The following is a 20,781-nucleotide window of genomic DNA, read 5'->3' as shown; positions in this document are numbered from 1 at the left end:
ATCCACAGGCTACAGGTGTCATTTCCTCTGGGAAGCCCTCCCTGATCTTCTGGGTCTGATCAGATACCCTCCTTCATCCCCAGAATATCCTCTCTGTCACACTTACTGCCCTATGCTGACATCACCTTCTCACATCACATTTTGCAGCGAGACCATACAACTTCATGGGAAGGGATCATATACTTCCTGCTGTGTAGCTCAGGACCTGGCATAGAACTAGTGTGGGTGAGAGGAGGATCAAGTACTGGCACATAGTCAGTGCTGAGGAAAAGGTGATAAATGAACAAGTTTGTGTTGGCTCTCATCTCCTGAGAGGAGGTTATATCCTCCCACCTCAGCAGAGGGGGCTACCAGAGCAGAGTTGATGACTGTGCCTACCTCTGGGAGAAGAGGTCTCTGTAGGGGCTGCCATGCTGCAGGGCAATCCCGTAGCCCTTGCTGCTGACACTGTTGCTGATGACGGTCACAGAGCAGTCGTCGTCAGTCAGGGCCGCATACTCCACCACAGCTACATCCCATAGAAAGGCATAGTTCCCCTTCTTTGCCTGAAAGATGAAAGATATCATGCAATCAGACAGACCTGACCTGCTGTATTAGTTTCAAGCAGTAAAGCATCTCAATGGTGAGGTTTTTAAGGGACCCTCCTAAATAGCTCCTCCTGCCTACCAGCCAGCACCACAAACTCTCCTCCAATTTTCTGGTCTACAGATTCCACCACTGGTTGATAACACTGACTGAGGTTAGACAGAAAAGCATGGGATGCTGCCTCTAGCAGGCTCAGTGCAGCACATCTCACAGTGGTATGGACCTGTTTCTCAGAGAAGCAGGCTCACCCTGGAGACAACAAAATGTCTGACCCCAGGGAACTGAGATTTTTTCCAACCAGAGAATTAGGGGGAGCATAATAGTGTCCATTTAATATTGCTACACAAACCTGGTCTGGACCCTGCTTAGGGTGAACATGGGAGATACTCCTAGGTTCAGTGGCCCAAAGTGGCTGTGACTGAATATCTAAATTAGGAAAGGAAAGAATAAACAAATGGGACCTCATCAAACTAAAAAGCTTATGCATGGATAAAGAAAACAGCATTAAAATTAAAAGAAAACCAACTGTATGAGAAAACATACTTGCCAATGATACCTCAGACAGTGGTTTGATCTCCAAAATATATAAAGAACTCACACTACTCCACTCCAGGAAGACAAAAAAGAAACACTGAAAAATGGGTAAAAGACTTGAACAGACACTTCTCCAAAGAGGACATACAGAGGGCTCAGAGACACATGAAAAGATCATCAGCATCACTAACCATCAGACACATGCAAATTAAAACCACAGTGAGATACCACTTTACAATAGTCAGAATGGCCATCATAAACAAAGCAACAAACAAGTGTTGGAGAGGATGTAGAGAAAAAGGAATTCTAGTGCACTGTTGGTGGGAATGCAGACTGGTGCAGCTGCTGTGGAAAATGGTATGGAATCTCCTCAAAAAACTAAAAATGGAACTGCCTTTTAACCCAGCAATTCCACTGCTGAGATTATATCTTAAGAACTCTGAAACACCAATCCAAAAGAACATATGCACCCCAATGTTCATAGCAGCACAATTTACAATAGCCAAGTGCTGGAAGCAACCTAAGTGCCCATCAGTAAATGAGTGGATCAAAAAACTGTGGTACATTTACACAATGGAATACTATGCAGCGGAAAGAAAGAAGGATCTCCTACCCTTTGGTACAGCATGGATGGAACTGGAGAGCATTACGCTAAGTGAAATAAGCCAGGTGGTAAGATATAAATACCATATGATCCCACCTTTAAGTAGAACCTAATCAACAAAACAACCAACCAAGCAAAATATAACCAGAGACACTGAAATTAAGAACAATCTGAGAGTAACCAGGGGAGAGGTTAGAAGGGATAATGGGGACAAGGGTTTTCAGGAACTACTATAAAGGACACATGGACAAAACCAAGGCAGGGGTGGAAGCAAGGGAGGGAGGTGGGTTTGGCTGGGGTTGTGGGGGAGTGGTGGGGGGAAAATGCAGACAACTGTAATTGAACAATACAATTATTTTTTAAAAAGGTATGCACATACATACATGCACAACACATATGTATACACACCTGCATGCACACATTTATGTATATACATACACACATACACATGACCAAATTTTTGGTGTCACTGTTTCTGTGTCAATGCAATAGTTGCAGATTATCCCTTTAGGAATTTGCCTGTAGCCACAGCTGAAGTCCCACTCCAGCACAACCATCCACAGCAGACTCTTGATTCTATCCTGAGCCATTTTGTCTGGAGTTTGGACACTCAGAAAAAAATGTAAGCTGCTCTTTCCAAAATATTTCATTTTGGAAAGAGATGCAAACCAGAAATCATCACTTGGCCAGCTTAAAATAGAGCATAATATTCTTAATGCAGCAAAGTTTTTGGTTTTATTTCTATAGTGAGCATAAACCTGTTTGCCTTTTCCTTCCCTCCCACCATAGCTCCCACAGATCCTAGAGGACCTCAGTCTGGGGTTGGTGTCTGGGCTGAAACATCTCAGGCAACAAAAGGCCATGCTGGCAACCCACCAGATTCATGATGTTGTCAAGGGCATGCTTCTGTCTCCTTTCTTTATTCAGTTGAGTTTTTATGTCCACTGAGACTTTCCAAAGAGCACCATAGCTGCTTACATGAAGCTAGTCAAGGGTTGACTTCCTTTGGGACCCAAAGTGCCAATTGGCCAACATAGCTCATTTTCTCATCACAAGTTTTTCATCAGAAGGATTTGTGAGCAGAATGTGGCATCCCTGAAACAGGCTGCTCCTAGCCATTCACGTAATTTTGTCCAGTGACACACTTGTGCTATCTATTGACTTTCACCTCAGGAAGCAATTCAAGGATTACATCAAATTCTCATTCCTGGCCATCCAAATTTCAGAAGTCCCTAAAGGACTTTGACCCAGGTCGCAAAATTACACTCATCTCTCTCCCTCCACATGGGAAGATAACGGCCTTCAGAACATTTTCCTACTGACAAACAAGTTTTCTCATGAAAAGATATACATTTTGCATCTCTTAGTAACCAAGCTTCTCAGCCAAATGTTGACTTATGACCTAGTATTTCGCTTTAGTCTGACTTTGGAGCATTTTACATCCATGTTCACAATTCAACATGCCAATCAGACATCGTTATTTGTACAATTTCAAAAGGGCATGTCATGCTGAAGGAAGGATTAAGATCAGGTTTGCTTCTACCTTTCAAATGATGTTCCACAAAGGAAAAAGAAATAAGCTGGACTAGACCAAGTGGAAACTGACTCTGACAAAAGCCTGGCATGGCCGTTATAATGGGACTCTTGGATTTCTTCAAGCCTTAAGCATTTGTGGCTCCAGTTTGGGCTGACAGGTGAGTACAGTTGCATGAAGGAAGTTGCATTTATAGTCCTGTCAGCCTAAGCTGAAAAGGCAGAAAACATATGGCATGGATACTGGCAATGTCTCAGTGGCAAATTCCTGCTAACCAGGAATGCAGCTGAGAAGAAAGGAGAAAGTATTGTAGAAATTCTCTTGTTGAAATGCTGATTACCCCAGACCTTCAATCTCCTAATTTGTAAACAGGGACTAGATTTACTATTATATTTCTTATGTCTGCTTCAATAAGCATGTGGCTGATACCTAATCTACCTGACAATGCCAGAACAGGGAGGACTCCAAGGGGCTGATGTGCCACATCTTATATGTGGACCAATCAGAAGCTCCAGCTCCAGTGGGGCTCTACTCTTATGAAACATTCTCCATTCCAACCTCCCTTCCTTACTTCCTCAACATTCTAGGGCTTCCTAGGTCCTCCTCACTCAGCTCCAGGCTGAGTAAAATGCAGCACCAATACCCTCCCTGGGGTTCTCAAATTCATTAGTTTCAAGTAAAACTTTCTGGACCTTGCACAGTCTCCCTGATCTTCTTGGTGTGTCATAGACCCTGGGTGAGACAAAAGGCTTCTTATATCTGACCATGTACTCAGGAACATTTTAGATTCCATCTCTAAGAAGTCCAAATACCCTGCCCATCATGACTATATTGCATAGACCTTCTTCTTTCATCATTAAGAATAAGCTCTACAATCCCCCCAAATTCTAAAATGCACCTCTTCCTTGTAGGATTAGAAGAACTGGTTTTTCATGTGTCCCCTTATAATTAGGATAATTAGGTATCCATCTTCTTACTCTGTGATGCTTATCCACAAACTTCTCTATATGTAAGAGACAGCAAATAATATTAAACACCTACCTCCAGGAAAGCCAAGAATTTCCTCTTGCTCCTCTCTTCTCACAAGCTCATCCTCTTCCTTTTCTGAGTCTGTGTATTTCCCCCATTTTGTTCTGAGGTCCAGCTCCCTTTTTCATGGGCTCAGCCTCTGATCTATTATCTACTTTCACTGGGAAAGCATTTCATTTCTACCCCTGTTCCTCCAATCTCCATCCCTTCAATTCCATGCCAGAGACCTCTCCCACTTTGAGACAATTCCCTTTCCTATTTATATTAACTATTCCTTTTTGTTGAGGATTTTTCCTAGTCTCTTGGGAGGACAGAGTATTGGCAGGAATCTAGTCTTTTCTCTTGTGTTCTATTTTGTATTCCTCAGAGAGAGAGAAGCATGAATCCAAACACCTTCCTGCAGGAGCTGGGAGTCCCTTGGCCAAGTGGCACAACAGATCATTAGGGTTGGCTGTTTTGCCACTTCCTGTTCATACCAACTTGCTCTTCTTTGTATCTCCCAGTCCTGTCTTTCCTCACTTCCCAGGTGGCTATAGAGAGTGAATTAAAGAATAATGTTATCTGAGAAGAGGTATGATAAATGGTGAGCTATTTGCAAATAGTTTGTTGACATTTATTTTGTAATGCCTTAAAGGTAAAAGTGATATCAGATTTGTGTCCTGCATTAAAACAAAAAAATACTGTATTCATTTCTTTAATGGGTTAAATTTCCCTTACCTGGCTTGCTCATTTACAATATTAAATGTATTCTGAAATTCTAATTACTGACTTAGCATGCATCAATGCCATGGAATGTGCCTGTCAGAAAGTAAGGCTGGAGACAAGACCAGTGGATTCAGCTTAGCCTTCCCTGAGCCTTTGACTCTATACAAAGCCCAGGTGGGCAAGACAACCCGGAAAGCCCTTTAAGGCTAGCTCTGTGGTCCTGGACTAGAGCTCAAGGTTCCTCCAGAAACTGTGGAAAGCATTTACAGATTATCTAATAAAGTAGAAGGATGAACGTTAATATCACCTAGAAATGTAAGTTACCATTTCCACATTTTTAAATTAACAATATCCAGTGTTAATGAGGTTTTGATAAACTTGTCATGATTCTTCATGGCTATAGGCATCACAGAAAGCCATAATCCTAAGGAAAGTAATGCAGTGATACATAACATAACCATTTAAGTCATATCCTTTACCCTATCAAATTGGGAATTTAACTGAGAAAGTAAGCCAAATGCATCTATGTATCTTAAAGACATGAAAGATATTTTAAATCCAATATTGCCTACAAAATAAGCATGGGATCAGTTTAAATATTTAATTTAGGGAAATAATCTAATAAATTATGGTTCACAAATTTAATGAGAGTTTAGGCAACAGATAATAATTATAAAGACTAAGTAGAAACATATATGTATGGTATGCAGCCATTAATATGAAAAAGAGACATTTACTAAAGAAGATACAAGAAACATTGTACACAGGACAATGATACCTCAGTCCCGTTCCAAGTAGGCACCTTGTGACCTCACACAGCCCTCTCAATCACCATCAGCTGCCTCCTCATGTTTTCCTGAATCTTATTGATGGTCTGAAATCTCTTCTCTTTCAAAGGTGATTTTAGTTTTGGGAGAAGCAAGAAGTCAGAGGGTGCCAAATCTGGGCTGTAGGGGGTCTCAGTCACCTGGGTTATTTGACAATTTGCCAAAAAACTGCACAAGATGTGATGCATGAGTGGGCGTGTTGTCGTCATGAAGCTGCCAGTCACCAGTTACCCACAGCTGTGGCCTTCTGAATCATCAGAATAGTTTCCATGGAGGAATGTTCAAACTTAACACAAAATTTGATGCAGATTGGTTGTTCTACTCGCTCGGTCATTTTTAATGTGACGGCCACACAGTACACAAGCTCATGCAATGGCATCTACCACCCCTACTGACTAGTACTATGTATGTACTAGTACTGACTAGTACAGTCATCATAATTCATACATGTGCATTCCAGTCCACTCTCCTTGGCTTCCAGGTTACATCAATGTTGTGCAAACCATTCTCATTATATTAATTGTGGCTGGACTTTTTCCAGACAGACCTCCTTTATACATAGAAAGTAGTTGAAAACAGTAGAATATGTCCACTATCATTAATGTTCTGTATACATGTGATATATAATATGCCCAAAGATAGACAAGATTGTTACAGAACTGAATGGGATTAGTGATAAGTCTTAAGACAAATTGATTAAAATGTCTTCTTTAACCTTGTTATACCATCTATGCTATCACACACTACATAGGCACCAAAGCTGATCTTCATCTCCTGGTGTGCCCCTGCTGCCTGGAGGTGCCCTTGCTTATCTACAGAACACAAAAGCCTGGCAGAGCACTCCCATTTCCCAGGGCACTGGCTCCCCGACACCAACTGAACACTTGGGAAAGTATCCTTTATATGCCTGACCTGCATCTAAACATTTTGCTTCATTTCACTCTCCCGTTTCCCTTAAAAAAATAAAGAATACAAGAAAACAAAAGGCACTTGGTTCACACACACACAAAAGAACAGATATGAGGACTTTAGAGAAAGGAGCAAAGAACAGTTTTGACATTAGAGAAAGTCAAAGGCACCTGGGCATCCATCCCTAGGATGTCAGGACAGAAGCAGGTAGACAGGTTGCCCCTGGCTAATCTCCCAGCAAGTGTTTTAGCAAACAGGACCCAAGCCCCTCCTTGAAGTCCATGCCATCCCCAGTCTACCCACACACTAGAGTGCTATAAATGGAAATGGATTGAGACCCTGAGACTGTCTGGCCCCAGTGCTTGGAGCATCCTCCCTAACATTAGGGGAAAACACTCAGCTTGTATTACTGGCTGGAGGAAAACTGAGCACCACAAACCCAGCCACGAGTGAGCTGGATATTCTATGACTCACTCTGCTGCTCCACATTGATAATAAAATGAGACTGCATGGTCTTTCATTGCACAACTGATTCTGTCCTGCTCAGAACTCACTTGGAGCACAAACTTTCAGAGACAACAGCCTTCAAGGCAAGAACTTCATTATATTCATGTACTCCATCCTAACTGCTTTTGGAAGGAGTAAGCAACCATATTGTTCCCAAAACAAGCATGCTGGTACTGCCAACATCAAACACAAATGCTGTCAGAAAAGATTTAGTACAGAAGGAAATCAGGTGTCTGCAGTGCCAGGTACAGGGTAGGTATGGGGCACCTGCTAAGTGCTGGAGCCTCAAGAAACCTGATTCCTTTTCCAACCACCATACACTTCCAAAGGGCAGAATGTGAATCCCATTTTATAGATGAAGTAACTGAGACTCAGAAAAATGAAGTAATTTGTCCCAAATAAACCCAGACAGTGAGTGGCAGAGCCAGGTCAACCTGAGATCCATCTGCTTACAGAAAAGCCTGTGCTCTCCCCTCTGCCCTACTGTGACTCATGGGGGAAAGACAGGGAAATTGCTCCCAGTGTCCCTGTCCTCTGAGCACATCCCAGGGGAATGCTGCTGATGACAGGACATACTAGAATGGTAACAACTGTCTTCCTCTAGCTTTACAAACAAAGTTGGTTCATGGAGCTGCTGAAACACCAGACAAGGGAGGACAGTGTAGCCTGTGCCATCTCTGGATGGGGTCATCAGGATACTAGGACTCTTGGAAACTTGATGAATTCTCCTGTGTTTTAACCATCCAGCAGCACGCCTACTGCCTCTCCTTACCCAACCTTCATGCCAACAAAGCTGGGCTTGACCCTCTCGAGCATCCCATAATTCTGCTCCTCTGGTCATATTCAGGAAATGGTAACACACTGCCACATACAGCCTGCACCTTGGCTACAGTTATACCTGTACATGCACTGTGCCAAATCAAAATAAAACAAACCCAGGTCTTCTCTGGAGAAAAGGATGATTTTACAGTCTGCTAGCAGGCCTTTGGGCTTGCATGTATTTCTGGAATGGCAATTCAGAGGGGAGAATCAAATGCTTTTAAAATGTGCATATGTAGCAATTCCACTCCTAGGGATTTATCCTAAGGAATTATTCAGTTTCTGAAAAGATGCTGGTGCAAAAATTTTCAGGGCAACAGTGTTTAAACTAGCAAGAATTAGAAACAATCTGAATATTCAACAACTGAGAATTATCCAGGTAAATGACAGCATTAGATGATGGAGTATTCTGCTAATGTTACTGTTGTGTTTTACAAGAGCATTCATTGCTAAGGGAAAAAACTGTTCATGGTAAACAAGAGCCAGCCTGGATTGTGAAGCTCAACTGTGTGAATTCAAATTCCAGCCCCACTGCCTGCTGGCTGTGTGAGTGCAGGCAAGTTGCTCACCATCTCCAGGCCTCGGCTCCAATGGATATGAAATGGTGCATCCCTCACAGAATTCTGATGAGGATTATATTCTTCAATAAATGTGACATATGTAGGGCCTTGCAAGCATATGCTAAGTGCTAAATAAATAACCAGTATTATACTGTTTAGTGTAAAAAGATCTCTTACAACAGATTAATTATACTGTGATATCCTTTTTAAATCACTATGTAAAAATCTTGTTTATGAAGACTCAAAACCAAGTACCAAACACTCAAACACTCATATTTGGGTGATGCCATCACAAGTGACTTGTTGATTTCTCTCACTCTCCTGTATTGCCCATGTTTTCTGAAGCTCAGCAGGCATTTGTTCTGTGATTGCAGCTGACCAAGAGGGTAATGTTAGTGATTCAGCCTCGTTCCTTGAGCATAGTGTAGTGAAAAGAGCAGGATTCTGGGTGAAGACCCACCTACTCCACATCTCAGTTCTTCGGTGAGCCTCAAGTTTTGAGAGCCTATAATCATTTCCTATAGGATTACTCTGAGTATAAAATTAACAAGATCCAAGGCACTCTGCCTGGCACATAATGAGAGCTAAACACAATTTCTGTCTCCTCCTTCCTATGGTCCTTGCTGGATTCAGATCAATCTGTCAGCTGTTTTTCCTTCACCTTGACCAAGTCAGAAACCACTCTGTGAGAGTGTGTGGATAGTATGTGTGAGTGTGCACAGGAGAATCTGTGCACATGAATGTATGCGTTTGTGTAAATGTGTGTAAATGTGTACATGTGTGTGCTTGGGAATGTGTGTTTGTGCACATGTGATTATAAGCCCACAGCTCCCAGGGAAGCAGTAGCAAAGTGAATATAGGTGTGAAGCACATGGAGAGCCACAAAGGGTTCAGGAAAAGCAGACCTTTAGCTGGAGATAAGAGCCTATCTTTCTCTGGCTTCTCAAAACAATAGAAACACAGTCCAAAATGACATAAAATGTAGGACAGACCATCAATCAGCAGGACCCTCAGACTTGTTCATAGCCCACCTCAGGAATCTCTAGGGAAACCTTCTACCCTTTACTTGGATCAGTCCCTAGACCAGCAAGAACAGGCACACCACCAGGCTCATGGGAGGGTCAGATGGCAACTGAGCTCTCCCAGAATTGTATAATGGCTGCTTTCTTCAAATGTCCACAGGACACAAAGTCATTTTGGCTCCTGGCTTCAAATCAGAGTAAATAGAATAGAGCTGGGCAATGAGATAACACAACCAAATGGGAGGCAAGGCCATCTGGTAGGATGGGTGCTATGTGTGTGTGTGCGGCCATAAGAAATCCATCATGGTGGTTCCAGGGAGGCTACCCATTACCTGGGCAAGAAGACCTAGATGATGAAAATGTTCTAAGGTTATGGCAGCAGACAGTAGTTCCTGATGGCCAGGCACTAGTTTTGCAAGACAATTTTTGCAAATAATTTCCTGTCTAATCCTGGTAGTCCCATGTTCCTGAGAAATACAGTCAATAGTGAGGAGCACTGCAAGGGCTAGAGAGGGTGAGAAGTAATTTCTCATGCCACCAATGTCCTTATTTTTACAGTACCTTCTCTTTGATTTCTTAACCTTCTTTATAGTCTTCAACTCCATTTGATAGACAACACTGCATGGTATGTTGGCAAGAGCAAGGGTATGGAGATGGGTAGATGAGACCTTCCCCCTAGTATCTTTGGCCAGCCACCTGAACTCTCTGGGCCTAAGAGACCTCATCAGGAACTCAGGAAGAGCAAGTCCTCACTGGCTCATCACAGAAACAAATAGCATAGCAAATATCTGATGCATTGAAGAAACTCAAATAAGACACTATCCTACATTCCACATTCAGTATAGGACAGTGTAAAAGTGGGGGTGTGCAGGGAAGGGGAGAGTAATGGGGAGGAAAGGGGGACAACTGTAATTGAACAACAATAAAAAAGAGTTAAAAAATACATTGTTCTCATGATCATGATAATCACTACCAGCATCATCCTTACAGCTTAAGGGTTGGATCCTCATTAAAATGCAGTTGCCTTGGGGGAAATAATACTTGAACTTGTCGTCACTCATAAGCCTGGTAAATTAGAAAGACTATTAGACTGGGCCATAGTACTGGCCCAGTTACTGACTCACTACCAATTTATATAAATGGAAAACAGTCCAGAAAGTCCTTAAGGTCTTCTCCAGTTTTAACATCCTCTATACCAGTGGTTATCAAATTGCTTTCCCTGGACCATCAGGAGAACTTTTCTCAGGCTCCATATAAGACCCACTGAATAAGACTCTGTAAGTGTGTGGCCCAAAAAATCTGTTTTAATAATCTCTCCAGGTGATCCTGAGGTGTGCTAAGTTTAGAGCCAAGGATATAGACCACAGTATCAATTAATTTCTGATCGTCTTTTGAGAGTATACTTAGTATTATGTCTCAAGGGTCTTGGGTTAGAGCACTAAATACAGGAGGAAAAATCATAGGGTTGAGAGACCAAGGCTATTGACAACAAATATTAAAGGAAAGTCACAACAATGACTTCTTCCCACAACATCCTCTACTTGATTCTTTCCCATGCACTCTCTTTTTAGTAAGTTCAGGACAAACTTCCATGGTACAAATCATATCCATTTTTCAAGGGAATCAAGGCTCTGAAAGGACAGACTATGCCCAAGATCAGAAAATCAGCTACTGGCAGAGCTTTAATATCTCCCCAGATCTACTTGACTACAAATGGTCTTCCTGTCTTCCACATCAGAAGTTCAACAACAGTGTCCTGGAAGAGCCATACAGAGTCCCCAAGCAATTGCCTCTATCACACTGCTGCTTTTTTCCTCTTCTGCTGCTTAATCCTGGCCAAGCTTTTGCTAATGACATTTGCCTCCAGCACCTGACCCCATAGAAGCTTTGTGGCTGCATTCTCTTTCAGGGCATATGACACTCTGGAAAGAAACAATCTTACTTAGTAAGCTGAGTATTGTCTTAGTGGGAGGTAGTTTCTCATATTTCCAAAGGAGAAGGAGTGGGTTTGGTAAAAGGAAAAGGGAAAGCCCTCATTAGGAAAAATCAATGTCTCTTCCCTTGAAGTCTGAAATTGCACACCATCAGCAGGGCAAAGGAACACATTGATTTTCAATGATTTGTCAAAATTTAAAATTGTTCAAAGACCATGATAAACAGTATTCTAGTCTTAAGTATTCCATGAAAAAGATTAAAAATGATCTAAAAGAAAGAGTAAATTGGGTTGCCCAGATACAAAATAGATTACAAAGAGAAAATAGTACAAAATGAAAAATGTCATCCTAGAGAAGGAAAACAACCTAAGAATACATGAACAGAGGTGCCCATGTGGTCAAACATCCCATAAACAAGCGCTGGGATAAGGCCATGCAGATACTCCCCATGCACGTGCACATGCACACACACAGTAGCTTTTAAGTCTCTAGACCATTCATGTCTTTTCACTGTCCAAACATGACATCTGGCATACAGTCAGTGCTGAATAAATATGTATAAAATGATTACTGAAGAATAGAAGGGATGAATACTAAAATCTGGAAAGCCTGGGCCTTGAATCAAAGTGAGCTGGGTAGGGTATGTCCTGTTTGCCCCTCTGGGTCTGCCTCCTACCCTTGTCCTTTCTTTTTGCTCCTTCAGAGGTGGCCCTTAGAAACGGCATCAATAAGCACCTTCAGCCTCTGGCTAGGAGTCACTTTCTATGATTCCAGAACAGGTGAAGTAATAATATAACAACAAACATAACAATAAGCACATTCATTCAAGCCTATGTCCTCAAACTTAAGAGGGCATGAGAATCACCTGGGGAGCAAGTTCAAGTACAGATTACTAATTTCCCCCAACCCCCGCTCCCATACTCAGCTTCGCATTCATTAGGTCTAAAGTGGCGCCCAAGAATTTCATTTCTAACACATTCCTAGATAATGCTGAGTTTGCTGGTCCAAGGCCCACACTTTTAGAACTCCTGTTTTAAAATATACTCTTTAAAGCATTGCACTAATCGTTTTAACATCACCTATAATCTTTATCATGACTCTGGAAGACCCAGTACTGTTATTCCTATTTTTCATATGACTTTGATCAGTAGTTAACTTGCCCAACACCTCATCTCTGGCAAAAGATGAATTGCAAGAACCAAATCCAGTTCTTGTTAATTCAAATCCCACACTATTCACGACATTAAGTTGTCTTTACTAAGCATTTTACTTCATTGAGACAAAGCTCAAGCGAGACCCATTAAACTATAACCTGAGGTCAGGGTGGCTTTCCTCTCAGTGTTTGTTTTTTAGCCATAAAGGGTTGTTGGAAACTTACAATTCAAACTATAACACTGGAAGGAGAGAAGTAGTAAAATTGCATGTGATCACAATTAATATTAAAGATTACCCCTTAATGTGTTGAGAGACCATCCCTGTGGCTTTATGTTGAAGAGTCTCATTTTGTAACTCCACTTGTGGCTAAGTATTCCTTTATGGTCTTTGCTAAAATGCCAGCCTTGAGAGTGAGAACTAACACAATAGCCTTAAAGCACTTTGAGGAGCGACAAAAGAGGTCACATTCTGCCCTAAAAGATCCTAATGGACTCCCATTGCTCACAGAGCAACCTCTGACATCCATCCTACTGTCAGGATGTACAGCTTTTTAAAGTCAAAGAATCAGAAAGATTTGCCACCAGAGGGGCCTGCCAGGGGCACTGCCTTAATAGAAACCTGCCACATAGCCCAGGGATGACAAACACTTACTACAAAGTGTTGTGATCACCCCTCAACACCTTATGTATAACTAACTGAGGTCTGAGATCTGGGTCTCACAGAACAGACCCAAGACCTTCTCCATGTAGACAGTCTTGTAGATATACCCAATTCACTCTGTCTTCGCCATTTCTTCACCATTTCTGTTTTCTTTATCTGATCCTTGGGAGGCATGCTTTTACAGTTCTCTCTACTCTTCCTGATTCGAGTTAATCTGCTTCACATCTCTTACTCTTCTTTCTCTCCCTGTTCATCTCTCCTCTCTCTCTCTGTCTGTCTCATGTGCACATGCACACACACACATACACACACACACTCTGAAATGTTAAAACACAGAGTTCAAAGACAATCTTAATACATGTATGTTGGAGAGTAAAGAAACTCTTAGAGCTACCTATCCCAGTGGAGACCATGACTCCTACTCAAATAGTTTCCTATTATTGATGATGACAATGGTGATGGTAATAATATTAGTAATAATAATAAACACATGCATGGTAGAAAGAGTCTGATAATCTTTGGGCAAGTTTTTTAACCTTTTTAAGTTTTGCATTCCTTATTTTCAAAAGAGAAATATCATAAAATACCCTGGTGAAGATAAAATACATATGATAATGCTTTATAAATGTTATTTCCCTTTTTCTCCATTTTTGCTCCTGGACAAACAAAAAATATATAACAACAAGAATAAAATATACTAACAATAAAAGTAAGCTAAAAAATTTCCAAGAAACTGGCTGATGCAATAAATCAAAATTGTTTTCGTTAGCAATCACTCCTTGATTTTAATTTAATCAAGTAAACAATTCAGTTCAAAATGTAAAAACTTAAGTCACAAAGCTCAAAGGCAATAATACTCAGTGGAACAAATAAAGTAAAATCAGCTCATATTTATAGTCAGCACTAAGGTGAAGCATATCAGACTTGGGTACAGAGTAAATTACAGGACATAGGAAATCTGAAAAATAAAGTCACATTTAAGAGGAGTGAACATCCTCCCACTTCTCTAATGAGGAGTTTGAAAATAATCAAAGTTAACATGATGGCACAGATATTGGTTTGAGTCCAAAGCTTCCCCTACCAAATTACAAATTGCAAAAGAAAGTAATTAAAGAATTCATAATGAGATTTGTTTGGCAATGCTTGAAACTCAAAGCAAAGCAGTTTAATAAGGGAGTCACAGTGGGGGCTTTCCTTGTTCTTTAGATTGTGTTATCCCAAACCAATCAGCCTCAGAGTTATGCAGCAGAGTATTATAAGTCCAACATAGTTCATTGTATGGGATCCTGCTCCAGGAGAATGACTAGGCCTCCCTGCCTTCCCTGTCTTTCCTCACTCCTTGCTCTCCCTGCAACTGGGTGCCAGCATCCTACTCATTCACAATAAAGAAAGATTGCACACGGATGCATTTCTGCACACTCTCATCTCTTACTCATTGAACATTTATTTTGTTTGATTTTTTTAAAGGATAGAAGGATTTGGATGTCCAGGTGCTTTGCTGCTGTGGCTACCTCTTCTCTAGGCCCTGGACACAGACAGACAAATTAATGAGGGACAGGTTGGGCCCCAGGGAGGCTTTGAGTCTAGTGAGGAATGTGATAGAGCTGGACACTGAGAATAGAGTTACATCTGATCAAGTGGTACTCTAGGATACACAGTGTCTTAGGAAAGCCTCTGGCCCTATGTAGAGGATGGAGGAACTTCAGGTGGGACACAGGAAGTGTGAATACTTTGGCTAAGACTTGAAAGATAACCAGAAACCAGCTTGGCCAACAAAGGAAGGAAATGGTATGGCATGCAGCACACATCATGGTGTACAAATGTGCAGAGACAGAAAGGAACTGTCAGCTTTCCCTCCTGTGAACAGAAAACACAGTGATTGGCAGGAGGGAACTAAAGCTCCTCTTTGATCATGTATCTCCTCCATTTTTGTTGAGTCTCACAAGCTAATGCTACAGGTACTGGTGTAACAAAAACACTGAGTTCAAACCTTGGGTCCAGTACTGACTAAAGCTTGATTTTCAGAAATCTCTTGCTCTCCTCAAACTTTAGTTTCCTCATTAATAAGTGAGCTGTGTTGAAGCACAACTGAGCTAATACATGGGAGAAAATACCACACTCAATCCATTCCAGGCCTCTCTATTGGAAGCCATTATGATTAAATTATTGTCCAAACAATGACCCAGGGTCCCAAAGGAGGGAAGGCTTCTCAGTAGAGTAAGAAAAAAGAAAACAACTTTTTTTTATTTCTGAAATAACATACTGTCCAAGGTCAGCCTTTGTTTTCACTTTGACCTACACCAGTTCTAACTCTATGTTAGGAGGAAAGGATTGAGTACACTCTTACATATTAACTGAGCTCAATACTAGTAAATGAGTTGATGAAATAAATGACTGGATAAAAGATACAATATTTCATATAGTAAATCACTGTAGAAATACACATTTGCCAAAGGAGTCTATGTGCATGAATTCTGAGTATTACTTGAAGATATCTAACTGTGACCTTACTCAATTTCCTTATACCCACTAAAATTCATGGATCACTGATGGCAATGTTGAATGTGGGCCAATAAAAACATGAGTTGAAATAAAAGTGATTTCTTCTGAACTCCAGTCTCCAGAATAATAAAGTAAAATATAGCAAAAAAATACATGTATATATGCATCTGTACAAAGAGGAAAAAAAGAAAAATCACAATAAAGGACACAGAAAAAGTAAAAAAAAAAAACAATTTATAAAAAAAATTCTACAAAAATCCATAGGATTTGATTTTTTAAAAAAAGAAGAAACGCTGAAACCTGAGTATTTTTTTGATCCCAAAGATAAGAATAAGCCCCTACTTATTGCAATTTGCAGGAATATTTTATCAAGAACTTTAAATGTTTATATACTTTTTTGATATCATAATTCTACTTTTAAGAATTTGACCTGAAGCTCTTACTGGTGTGGCTTGGTTGGGTGTTGTCCCACACAGTGAAAGGCTGCCAGTTCTATATCCAGGTCAGGGCACAGATGAAAGGCAACCATCGATGTTTCACTCTCACATCAGTGTTTCTCTCCCTCTATTTCTCTCTTCCCCTCTCTCTAAAATGAAATAAAATTTTAAAAAGAGAATTTGACCTGAAGAAATACATGTAGCAAATCCATTGTCATGATGAGGTTCATTATAATGTTTATATTTGTGAAAAAGTGGAAATGACCAAATGACAATTGAGAAGGAAATGCTTAAATAAATTATTTTATATGTATTTGATGAAATATTAATTAGCCACTAAAATGATTTTTGTAAAGCTTTACAATGGTGTTAGAAAAAGGCAGGACAAGTTATATTTTTATAACATCATATTTTTTACAATTTTTGAAACATTCAGAAAAGACTACACAAAAACAAGAGTTCCTAGTACTTTATTTAGGTGGTGGAAAAAAACATGTTTGGTTGGTTCTTTTCAACTTATTTTTAGGAATATTCTAAACTTCTTATATTGGTAGCATATTACATTTAAATTATAAGTGTGTAACCTAAAATTTCCTCTCAAAATCTATTATTATTTTAAATATTAACATAGATGAAGGGCTATTTAACCTTAGTGCACTTGGAGTTGGGTTGTAGAAGAGTTAAAAGCATGTGAAAAAGACTCAGGCATGTTAGGTAGCCAAAACACCTGACAATAAGCCTGAGACCCAAGAAGGGGTTCTGTAAACAGTGACTGTCAAGCAGAGAAAATATAACTCCCCACAATCCCCTACAAGAAAACTACACATTTAGTAGAATTAAAAATGGGTTTTGCTCACATGCCAGGCAACTTTTTTTTCCCTCTGGTTTCCCTTATTTTTCTGTGTATTTTATTTCCTGTTTGCCAACTTTCTCTCACATTCTCACAATGGTATCTTCAAAACTGAAAAGAAATTTGGCATTTGGGTTGCAAAATGCTTGTGCATGATAAGACTACCTTAGAAAGCTTTTCTCAACCTCACTAAGCAGAATAAATCCCAGTTCTCTGTCCCAGAAGCCTTCTCCACATGAAGTCACAATCATTTGCTGTCCTTGAGAACTTAGTAGGGATACCTTGAAGAAAATGACTAAGTCTGATGCTTTACATTTAGAGCTGAATGATAATGTAAATGCAACATCTAAAGCTCCATGGGAGTCAACTAAAACAGTGCATGGAGGGAAATTAATTTATAGCTTTAAATACTTATGTTAGGGAAGAAAACAAGAATAAAAACAATGATCTAAAGTTTCAACTTTAAGAAGCTAGAAGAGGTAAGAACAAATTAAAACCAAAGTAAATAGAAGAAATAAAAAATCAGCAAAAAAGCTGAAATCAATAAAATATAAACACAGATAAAATCAATAATGTCAGAGTTGGTGTTTTGAAAGGAAAAACTATGTCTGTGGATTAGAAGACTCAGTGTTGTAAAGATATCAATTTTCCCAAAATGATCTATTGATTCAATATAATAGCTATCAAAATTTCAAGTTTTGTTAAAGAAATTGACAAAGTGATCTAAAATTTAAACGGAAATGCAAAAAAATCTAAAATTGCCTAAATCTTATAAAAAAAGAAGTTGGAGAACCTATAATACATGATTTAAAGGATAGAATTAAGGAATAATTATGAAGCTACAGTGATCAATACATTTTTGTATTGACATAGGAATAGATATATAAATCAATGGAACATAATAGAGAATCCAGGAATAGACAAACACATATTGCCAGTTGATTTTTTTATCAAGGCAGCTAGTCTACTTGTTAAGTCTTGTTAAGTCTACTTGATAAGTCTTTTTAATAACTGGTACAAAGTCAGTGAATTGGATATATGTATAGAAGAGAAAAAGTCAACCTGAACCACTTCTTTATTCCATACACAAACCAAATTTTAGATGCAGCATATATATAATGTAAAAACTTCTAGAATAAAACTTGTAGTTTTCTTAGACATGTCACAAAAAAGCATTAACCATAAGTAAAAAAATTAATATATGGGTTTTTATCAAAATTAAAATTTTCTACTTCTCAAATTATGGCATTAAGAAAATAAATGGGAAAATTACAGACTGGGAATTACATTTGCATTATTTATATTTCATCAAAGACCTATATCCATAAAATATACTTTAAAAAGCTCACCTAAATCAACAGTGAAAACAGGAAGTTCCCAGTAAAAATTAACAAAAGACTTGAGCATACAATTCATGAAAGAAACTATTTGGAAGGCCAATGAGCACATGAAAGAGAGCTGGACATCATTAGCCACCAAAGGAATACGAATCAAAACCATGAGATAGCCTTCACATCAGATATTCTTGAATTATATAGTCAAAAACACTGACAACACTAACTGTTGGCTAGGATGTCCAGAAACTGAAACTTATAAGTACCTAATAGGTTATTACTAGTGGGAGTGTAAAATAGAGTAACCACATTGGAGGTGGTGAAGCAGTTCCTCATAGACATGGGAATTCTACTCTTTCATATTGTACTTAGCAAAGAGAAATGAAAACATATCTCCACAAAAGATATGTAAAAATTATCATGTTGTCTTATTCATAATAGTCATGTTATCAACAACTGAAATGTATGTTACCTGGAGAATAAAAAAACAAATGGAAGTTTGTTCATATAATAGAACACTATACTACTCAAAGGGAAAAAAGAACTAAGTACTAACATCCCCAACTACGTGGATAAATCTCATAGGGATTTTGTTGGGTGAAAGAAACTAAACACAAATATACATATTTTATGTTATCCTATTTATCTGAACTACAAGAGCAAGTAAATTTAATCTGCAGCACTAGAAATGTGTAAGTGGTTGCTACTGGGAGTAGGGAGAGATATCTAGAAAGTGACTTGAGATATCTAGAAAGTGACTTGAGAAAACTTTTCAAGGTGATGGAAATGTTCTATATCTTGTTTTGGTTGGAGATTACATTGTTATATACAATTGTCTTAACCCATGAGATAAACAATATATGTGCATTTTATTGTATTTAAAATATACCTCTTAAAAAAAAACAATATTTTCCTTTATATTTTTATTATCTTCTTTTCACAACACAGAGCAGGTACTAAATCAGTTTGCTGACATCCACTGAATGTCAGCCTTGTGCTACAATCCACACTGTCCATTTTATGCATTGGTGAACTCACAAGTCTGGGCAGGTTTTCCTTAGTCTCACAGATAGCTGAAAGGGCTGAATTCACTTGACCAAAGCCATGAATTAAATTAGGCTAAATTGGAACTTAAATACAAAACTCCTATGTAGAAGCTATCCAAACTACATTTATTGAATGGGTAAATTAGTGAATAAATGAATGAATAAAGAGAAGAGACTATCTGACTTACAAAATGGATATAAGTGGCTTTTGAGCAAGTACAGAAGACATTGAGATAAATTATTATTACACATGAGAAGGAAGGAGGCATATAGAACCCCTGATCTGCATTGATTTAGAAACAAAGAAAGGACAAAACATATGCCTTAAAGCATGGCTGCAAGATCCATAGCTCCTTACTGCTTTCCACTACATAAGGCTGTCTAGTTTGTATCAGTCCATTTTCTAGGCTATCGGACCTGTGTTAAGGACCCCTTTCATCAACTTGGCCAAACCCTTCTGATAATCCCCAAAATGCAAAGGGGTACCATCCATGAAAGCTTCTTCTTCCACCTCAGTAGAACTCCCAGCATGCTGTGGAACCAGGATGCTTCCTCACCTCACTCCCTCCAAATGGAGAGCACTGTGGGGCACAAAGTTCCTGGTTCTTGAGTGGGAGGTAGGGTCCTCCCGGGACCACTCTCTCTTTCAAAGGGCATGGTCCCTGACACTCCAGAGGGAGTGTGTAGAATGAAAGCAGCCCTCGCCACAGAGCAGAGAGCAAAGGGAAGGAACAAATGCAGGTGCTAACAGGCAATACCCACTCAAAAGCTGCTGCCAGGGCAAGCACTGGATCAGTGTGGAAATAAATAAGATTTGTGAGCACATTTTCCCCCTGCATTTGTATTCGTACTTTATGACCTCAGAGATATTTACTGAGTGGAAAAAACCACCTTCTGTTACAACTGCTGGACTCAAAAGCTACTTCCCTCTGAAAAACACTATCTCCAGCTTCAGGGTCTGAAGTGAACTATTTGTCTATTTATTTAAAGAGCTCAATGAGCTGTGAAGACTGACATTTAAACTATTAACACTGTATTCCATTTGACAATGTTATTAAATATTAGATCTGATTTATGGAAAGGCTTAATAAATTGGCAGTCTAGGTCAGCCCTTGAATTGCACAGAAATTGTGTTATACTGGATGTTACTTGATAGAGTTGATAAGCTAGAGAAAATAAAAGCCCACCGACAACATTAAAGTCTGATTTATTGTAACAAAATTATTAT

General features: G+C 39.5%; 1 protein-coding gene across 1 annotated transcript in view; it reads right to left on the bottom strand.

Annotated features, from left to right (window-relative positions):
- GRID1 (glutamate ionotropic receptor delta type subunit 1) overlaps window positions 1-20,781 on the bottom strand; it is a 727,533-nt gene that overhangs the window by 16,115 nt on the left and 690,637 nt on the right. The window contains exon 14 of the mRNA XM_045842113.1: window positions 379-545. Within this exon, the coding sequence (XP_045698069.1) occupies window positions 379-545 (167 nt within the window). The remainder of the gene's footprint in view (window positions 1-378; window positions 546-20,781) is intronic.

This window comes from Phyllostomus hastatus, unplaced genomic scaffold, assembly GCF_019186645.2.
Source record: "Phyllostomus hastatus isolate PE091 unplaced genomic scaffold, TTU_PhHast_1.1 phas_contig_38, whole genome shotgun sequence".
Classification (NCBI taxonomy): Eukaryota; Metazoa; Chordata; class Mammalia; order Chiroptera; family Phyllostomidae; genus Phyllostomus; species Phyllostomus hastatus.
Note: the sequence above shows the minus strand (reverse complement) of the source record. Positions and strands in the feature narration are given on the sequence as shown.